Source organism: Protobothrops mucrosquamatus, unplaced genomic scaffold, assembly GCF_001527695.2.
Source record: "Protobothrops mucrosquamatus isolate PMUCROS unplaced genomic scaffold, P.Mucros_1.0 scaffold7273, whole genome shotgun sequence".
NCBI classification, from domain to species: domain Eukaryota; kingdom Metazoa; phylum Chordata; class Lepidosauria; order Squamata; family Viperidae; genus Protobothrops; species Protobothrops mucrosquamatus.
In genome coordinates this window covers 5,198-13,609 of record NW_015393075.1, presented here as the reverse complement: position 1 = coordinate 13,609, position 8,412 = coordinate 5,198, and the positions used below count along the sequence as shown (strand labels likewise).

The 8,412-nt window shown below is 37.8% G+C and overlaps 1 protein-coding gene across 1 annotated transcript in view; it reads right to left on the bottom strand.

Annotated features, from left to right (window-relative positions):
- The window catches only part of LOC107300504 (coiled-coil domain-containing protein 66), a gene marked incomplete at both ends in the record, with an annotated part of 14,834 nt that overhangs the window by 2,180 nt on the left and 4,242 nt on the right, over window positions 1–8,412 (bottom strand). The window contains 5 exons of the mRNA XM_015829828.2: window positions 380–414; window positions 3,144–3,619; window positions 6,171–6,326; window positions 7,141–7,288; window positions 8,274–8,362. Coding sequence (XP_015685314.2) covers window positions 380–414; window positions 3,144–3,619; window positions 6,171–6,326; window positions 7,141–7,288; window positions 8,274–8,362 — 904 coding nt within the window. The remainder of the gene's footprint in view (window positions 1–379; window positions 415–3,143; window positions 3,620–6,170; window positions 6,327–7,140; window positions 7,289–8,273; window positions 8,363–8,412) is intronic.

The window sequence follows — 8,412 nt, the reverse complement described above, 5'->3', positions numbered from 1 at the left end:
GGGTCGCGATTGCATTTGCCAATGCAGTGAACCGAGGAGAGTGGCGCGCTCTCAATTGGAACCCCACGAGCTTAAGCCAACAATTTCAAAGTACCGTATTTTCTGGCGTATAAGACGACTGGGCGTATAAGACGACCCCCGATTTTTGAGAAGATTTTCAGGGTTTAGAAAGTCGTCTTATACGCCGGAAAATACGGTAACAAACTCATGTACATTTGATTATTCAGTGCAAATTTTTCCTCTAATAGGAATTGCTAAAACTTTAGAATTTATGCTAATTTTACTTTTAAATACAATGCCATAATATTTGAGAACTTGATATATGTAAACATAGACACAAAATCAATTCTTTATTAGAGAAAGACATGCTAATACCTACCTTTGTTCAAATAATTTTTTTGAGAATTGTTCTTCCTAAAATAAGACCAAAATAAAGTTATTTTCACCACACTGTATTCTATAACGGGCCCTTATTTTACCTTCTGAAATAGAATGTTGTTGATCTACTTGTTATATTTGATCTTACCCTTATTTTTTTAGTACTCTGCTAATAGCTATGCTGCAGGGGATGAGATGGATAAATTTATATTTATTTATACTGAATGTATTCTTGGGAGTCTGGGACAAACCAGGTCTCTACAGGTAATACTCAGTTAATGATGGTAACTGGGACTGGAATTGCAGTCACTAAATGACACAGTCGCAAACAATGATGTCATGTGACTGCACTGCTTAACAAAAAGAATCCTGGCTGTCATTAAGAAAATCATTGCAAAAAAGGTTGTCATGTAACTGCCATTTGCAACCTCCTGCTGACTTCCCTATAGAGCAGTGGTTCTCAACCTTTTTAATGCCGCGACCCCAACCAGTCGTAAGTCGAGGACTAAACCGGTCGTAAGTCGAGGACTACCCAACCGGTCGTAAGTCGAGGACTTTCCCTGCCCGGGAGCGCCACGCATGCGTGGTTCCGCCCCCTGCGCCGGCCGAGGCGTAGCTGGCAAGCGGCAGAGACAGAGCAGGCCGACCACCAGCTGGCCCAGCCCAAGGGAAGTAAGGCACCCACCGAAAAAGGGGAAAAAAATGGCGGGGGAAAAAAATGGCGGACAAAAAAATGGCGGACAGCCTTGCTTGGCGACCCCCGTGAAATGGTCGATCGACCCCAAATGGGGTCCCGACCCACAGGTTGAGAACCACTGCTATAGAGCTTGCTTGCCAGAAACTGGCAAAGATGGTTGCCAATGACAACCATATGATTGTGGGACACTGTGATGGCCGGAATTCTGAGGACTAGTCATAAGTACCACTCATTCAGAGCAGGTTTGAATGGTCAATGAATGGTGGTTAACCAAGGGCCCACTGCACCTCTAGACTGATGCAGAGTTTTAGAGATTCCAATATTAATTAATAATAAATGAATGAATGAATAAATAAATATTCTAATAGCAAATCAAGATGCTCTAATTTCTTTGGCTAAATCGTCCCATGATGCTGATGCATTAAATTTTCAGACTTTACACTTTAAAGTTAGACTTTTATTTTAAAGCCTATGAGAATGTCCCCCCCCCCCCAATATTACCCACTTTGGGCTTGAATAGAAAGAAATGTGTCACAATAAAAACAACTGAGATTGTCTTTTCCAGCTTTGAAAGCTGCCAGATATATTTGGTCAGTTAAAGTAAACTAAGTTTAAAGTATTAAATTAAGTGGCTAACTTTCAATCCAAATTACATGAGAAATTGATGAGGAATCAACCTAATTTGAAGACAGAAGAGAAACTGTTTAACTGAAAGTTTAGGGCCAAGCAAGAGATAAATACCTTAGATCAGTTTATGGATAATGCTCATTATAAGGATTTCAGACAATGCTGAGTATAACTTAGCTAAATTATCTGCTTCGCAATACATATAATGAAAACATATATTGGTTAAACAATATAATCTAGATACTTCAGTTTCAGAGATACTTGGAATTCTAAAATCTTTAAGAGATACTGTACTTGAAGTGAAATCAGTAATAAAATTTAATTCAAAACAAAGAATATGATGAAGGTAATTGAGATGTGGAATGAGGAATTGGAATAACCAATTTTAGAAAATCAACGGGTCCAAATTTCAGGAAACATAAAATATGTATCTTAAGAATCAATTAAATTCAACAGAAAATAATGTGTTTATTAAGAACCTTGGCTCTACCGATCACAGAAAAAAAAATGTTCCCGATGTTAAAGATGTATCCCTTTATATTGATGTTTTAAATCTGTATTATAAAAATAAAAAGATGCAGCAATGCATGTGTTCTGGGCTTAATAAATCTAAGGACTGAATTAATTTTATTATATTAATATATGGCTCTTCTTTTTTCTTCTTTAATCACTGTAGTTACATACATAAGAAGAAGAGGAGGAGGAAGAAGAAGAGGAAAGAGGCGTTGGTGTGGTGGTAGCACTAGTAGCATATTCAGCACTGCACAGCAGCGTACATCATTCTTAGAAATACTTCTGAGGTTTATTTGGAGAAATTTGTATTTTTTAACTAGATTTTTCATCCAGACTTCATTACTGCACAGGTAATGCAAGGTGGTGAACGTACATAATATCCTTTCTCTATTTTCTCCACAACAGCAACCCAATAAGGTGGGCTGGGCTAAGCGAGTGTGACTAGCCCAAAGTCACCTAGCCAGCTTTCATGCCTAAGACAGAACTAGAACTCACAATCTTTTTAGCTGCTGCCTTAACCACGACATCAAAACGAGCTCTGTTATTTTGTTCTTCTCAAAAGTGAAATTCAATTATTTATAGCTGAGTTTTGGTATTTTCAATTACCAAAAATTTCAGTTCAATTTCCATTTCTCCATGGGTGACATTCAATTCACCACTACTGCAAGTATGTATACTTGTCTGAGACAATGGTTTATGACTAGGCCAGAGGTCCCCAACCTTTTGGGCACCAGGGACTGGTTTCGTGGAGAGAGGTTTTTCTGCGGAGCGGAGGGTGTGTGGTTTTGTGTGCTGCCTGCATCCCGCGGATGGGGCTTTGCTTCTTTGTGCAGACTGGTTGCTGGCATGCTGTGGCCCGGTACAGGTCCACGGACCAGGGGTTGGGGACCCCTGGACTAGGCCATCCTCACATTTTGAAGGCACTTACCTTATTTTTGACCTCATCTTCCTTGTGAGGTGAGAGGGCTCTATCTGGAGAAACACCTTTTTTCTTGCAAAGATTACCAGGGTTGTTTCTTTCAACCAACTGAAGCAGCGCCATTTGTCGCTGTGCTTTCTTTTCTTCACGCTGCTTTTGCTGGAGTCTGGGATATTTCTCAGAGGCCGGAATATATCTTTTGCAAGGTTTGTTTATGTTCCAGTCCACCTTTTTCTCATTTTTTCCCACTGCCTTGGGATGTTTCTGCTTTGGGGAATACTGTTCATAGGGATTGCAACTGCTGATAATATTCTCTTTTTCTGAAATCTTTTTATCTAGATATTGTGCTTCTTTCTTGCTTCTTTTATTGCTGAAGTCCATTATATATTCTACAGCAACATCTGGAGATGCGCAGTCCATTCTTCCTTCCCCAGCTGGTGTAGGGGAAATTTCAGAATCAGTGGGAAAATCAGTGATTGCAAACTCTAGCAAAAAAAAAGTTTAAATAATTCCTTCAAACATCACTCATAATAATTAACACTACTGCAAACATTTTACTCTGAATGCCAACTAAGATTAAAAAAAAATCAGCATTAGTAAACAAATTTAAAACTGGGGATGTTTATCCAAATTCTTAAAGTGGCCTTATCCAAGGTGAGTACATGACCACTAAATCCAATGGAAATCATCTCCAATATGAGACTGTAGTGAGAGTTACAGTATATTGGTAATAAATCTATTCTAACATAGTTTACCTTATAGAACTGGCAAAGCAACATTTCCTTCCAGGAAAAAAAAAACTTACTAATGCTATCCTACATTTTTTACAAGGAGAAGCGATTTGCTAACCTCCAGATGTTCTAATCTGAGAGACATTTTGGAAGTAGTGTCTAAATCAGCGGCAGCAATCTCTAGCCTATCAAAATATATATTTGGTGAACCTGCTTCCTCCTGACAGCTGTCAGGCCACTGCATTTTGAACAGAGTGCAGTTTCCGAGCAGTCTAATGGCAGACCCATATAAACTGTGTCACAGAAGGGCAAGGTGCAGTGTTATATGTCTTTTGATTGACCTGCATTTTCCAATTAACACTTTTTAAGTAAGGCTGCTTAAATAAGCTCATTCTATTTACTCTTGTAAGTTAGACAGAACTTTCTGCTCAACCTCCAATTAGTTATTTTACTCTTTTCTCCTGTTAGATGCCCAGTGCCTGCTGGGCACTTAGTTCTCTTTAATATGTAACCATCTTTTGATGATGTGTAAACTAAACAACTCTGTGGATGGAGGGGAAAAGAAAAGCTGCAGGGCTATAAATCATGCCGAAAGAAAGCAATCTCTTTGTGAGTTAAATTCCAGAGATCATCTCTATCTCTTGCACTCACCATGGCAATTGGGAAGGAGCCCTGTAATAATTAATTATGAGAATTTAAATAAACATAATGCTATTTGTATTAGTCCTGGCACTTCCTCTAATATCTTCCTCCTTTGATAGCTGATTGTAAATTCTAAACTAGCCAGCAACACAAAAAGGGCAGAAAATATTCTCCTCCAGGTCTCATTTACCCAAGAGTGTCATCTTGTGGGACTCTCTGCTATCAGTCCTCTGGAACAAGTACAAATAGTTCTTACAACCACACTTGAGCCCCAAATTTCTGTTGCTAAGTGAGACATTTGTTAAGTGAGGTTTGCCCCATTTTATGATTTTTTTTTCCACAGTTGTTAAGTGAACCACTGCAGTTGTTAAGTTAGTAACACAGCTGTTAATTGACTCTGGCCTCTTCATTGACTTTGCTTGTCAGAAGGTCACAAAAGGTGATTATATGACCCCAGGCCACTGCAATCGTCATAAATATGAATCAGTTGCCAAGAGTCTGAATTTTAATCACGTGTCCATGGGGATGCTGCAATGGTCGTAAGTATGAAAAACGGTCATATGTCACTTTTTTCAGTGTTGAGGACTACATATATTCTGCCTCAGATCTTCTCCCTGACCCTTTTGTCTTTTAGGACTTGGCTTTTTGTAGTTCAGCTTAGTAATATAATACTTTATGTTTTATTTAAGTACTTTTTAATATTCTGTATTTCACATTGTGATATGTTATTGCATATGACATTTTTGTTTTTATTAGTTCCCTCACAGTTGGTTTTTATGATGCATTCTGTGATGTATTTTTAATCATCTGTACACTGCTTTGTGTCATTCTATTTTGACAGTTTATACACTGAACTATACTGACTCACTGGAGAAGAACCTAATGCTGGGAAAGATCGAAGGCAATAGAAGAAGGGGACGACAGAGAATGAGGTGGCTGGATGGAGTCACTGAAGCAGTAAGCGTGAGCTTAAATGGACTCCAGAAGATGGTAGAGGACAGGAAGGCATGGAGGAACGTTGTCCATAGGGTCGCTGGCTCGGACATGACTTCGCAACTAACAACACATTGAAATAAACAAATTCTGGACTCATCTGGCCTAGATATGTATTCAGGCTGAAAAGGGTACAGGTTTTCTCTAGGAGCCATTGTAATTGAAGAAAAGGGAGGGAAGTGGATTGAGTGCAAGTTAGCCAATGTGGCTGGGTTGAGAGATGGCTCCTTCAGGAGGGGCTACACAGTTGCTTTAAAGGCAGGTGGTACCTACCCACTCTTGAAAAAAAGTTTATCATGAACAGATTTCAGCTACTACCCCTTATCCAACTGCCCAAAAGAGACAGGAGGGGCACAAATCCAATCAACAGCAGGAAGAACTCATGCTAAGGGTACCCTTTCTACTTCCTCAGTTTCTACAAACTCAGAAAATTTCAGATGATCTCTTGAAGTGTTCCTTAAGTCATCTCAGCAAACTGTCCAACTCTGAACAAATGCAAGAGATTTTGTCAAGCTACAAAATCTGTAAAAGCATCACAAAAATGTGTGAGTCTGCTGCACTTAGCAAAAGGGAATGGGGAACCCCAACAAGATTGCCGAACAAGAGTCTCCCAAAGCATTATAGTGTGGAGAAATATGCAAAGAAAAAATTGTATAATGAATTAATGTACCTGTCTGCACAGCTGTGTCTTTCTGAGGAGAGAAGTTAGTTTTCTTTCTGTCATTTGTTTCATTATTAGTCTCTGCAAAACAGATGATGTTCTGATGATTAGGAGTCTCTAAAACCCTATTCAAGTCAATGTAATTATTCTCCTTTGTAATATCACCTAAAGAGAAGAAAAGTCAAAGAATACTCCAACTCTATACTTAACATTAGTTTAATGCTGAATTTAAACCTTTGTTTTTGTCAACACTTTTAGCATAAATAGCAATAGCACTTAGACTTATATATCACTTCATAGTGTTTATAGCCCTCTCTAAGCAGTTTACAGAGTCAGCATATTGCCCCCAACAATCTGGGTCCTCATTTTAGTGACCTTGGAAAAATGGAAGGGTGAGTCAACCTTGAGCTGGTGAGAATCGAACTGCTAGCAGTCAGCAGAATTAGCCTGCAATACTGCATTCTAACCACTGCGCCACCACAGCTCTTTTATCACTTAGTAAGGCAGGTGGAGGAGTAGGAAGAAGGAAATTACATGTATATGCATGTGCATTAACTTGTGCATACTTATGAAAATATCACCCCAATATCTGCCAATAAATGGGTCTCTTCAACCAAAAAGATGGCCCAGTCTAGGTGCACAGATTACAAAAGACCAGCATTTTCATCTTTTGTTTTTTTAAAGAACAGTGTATGTGTAAAATAAAAGAATTCCATACAAACATACAGAAGTATATTCTAAAATGAAAAAGTGAGGTGATACTATATTGAAAAAATGTTAAGATTCTGCTTACTTGTATTTAAATTTAGTTAAAATACAGCATAAATAGGAGACTGTATTCAAAGTATTTTCCAAAACATTTTCCAAAATCTGCTGTTTGGGAATCTTTTACTATGTGTTCTAAAGATGTGTCTCACATCAAAGAACATAGAAACATATTTTAATTCACTTCTGTATTATTTTTAAGTATGATACTTACCACCACCAAGATTCTTCTGCAGTTTTGAAGTGTCATGTCCTTTCTGAGCCAAATCTTTAATTCGCTGCTCTTGCTTTAATCTTTGAGCTAATTCTTGAGCTTTTTGCATTGTTTGATACAACTCATTTGTTTTAAGGGCCATGATTTCCTAATAGGATAAAAAAAGTATAGATACTCAGCAAAAGCATACTGTAAAAATAAATACTAAACCTATTTAAAACACTATTTCTGTTTGTATGTTATAAGATTTTTTAAAAAAAGACTCTGTATGAGTGTCTGAAAGAGATAAAGTGTTTTTAAAGATTTTTCTAATGCGATGCTGCCAAGAAAAGTAGATGGTAAATAGCAACTACAAGTGAAAAGGGACAAACAGAACTGAGAAACTAAATGAGAGAAATATATCAGAACATTATCCTGAGCACGGCAATAAACCTCTCTATGAATGCACATACACATCATGAGCTTAGCAACCAATGATTCAAGGAAGAGGATCAAACAAGAAAGTTGTTTTTATTACAAATGTGGAACATGCTTTTTTAATACAAAGCGTCACCTATTACAGAATCTAGAAATCTAGTCATATTTATCAGTCAGCACCAGGGTTTAAACCCTGTATCTCTTTCTCTTGCCCATATGTAGTAATAGATTTTTGCCATCTGTTTTTAAGTCTCGAATATTGCACAGTGTTTTGATAAGTTTTGTTTGGGCTTAATTCTGGCCTTGCTAACCTGAGCCCTCACTGAACAAGCAAACAAGGACAAAAACATAAATAAAGAATTCAGGAATAGCTTGTTGCTTAAGTGGAATTTTTTCAATTTCACCTAATCTTTGATATTTCTTCAACCTGAGGGTAAATAAACCCAGCTTAAACAGAAACCTATCAGATAGGCATAAATAATATTTTGGCCCAATCCTATGAAGATTTCTTAATAATTTTTTAAAATCTCTCCAATCCCTGCAATTTCACCAAACTTTATCCTAAAGTATCTTCAGAGCTACGAAGCCATTGAATCAGAGCCCTTCTCTTCACTGTGCTTTTTAATAAACAGAAAGTTCTCATCTGCACCAAATACCACTTATCTGAGGCTGATGTGGATTGCTAGTTTATTGCCATGGAACATGTGAATGTTTACCTCTTTTTGTTTCTGCTTTAGCAGATCATCTTCAAACTGTTTCTTCATCAATTCCTGTTCTCTGGCAAGCCGGCGCTCTTCTTCTTGTTCTTCCAGCCTTCTTTGTTCCTCTTCCATCTGTTTCTTCTTTCGCTTTTCT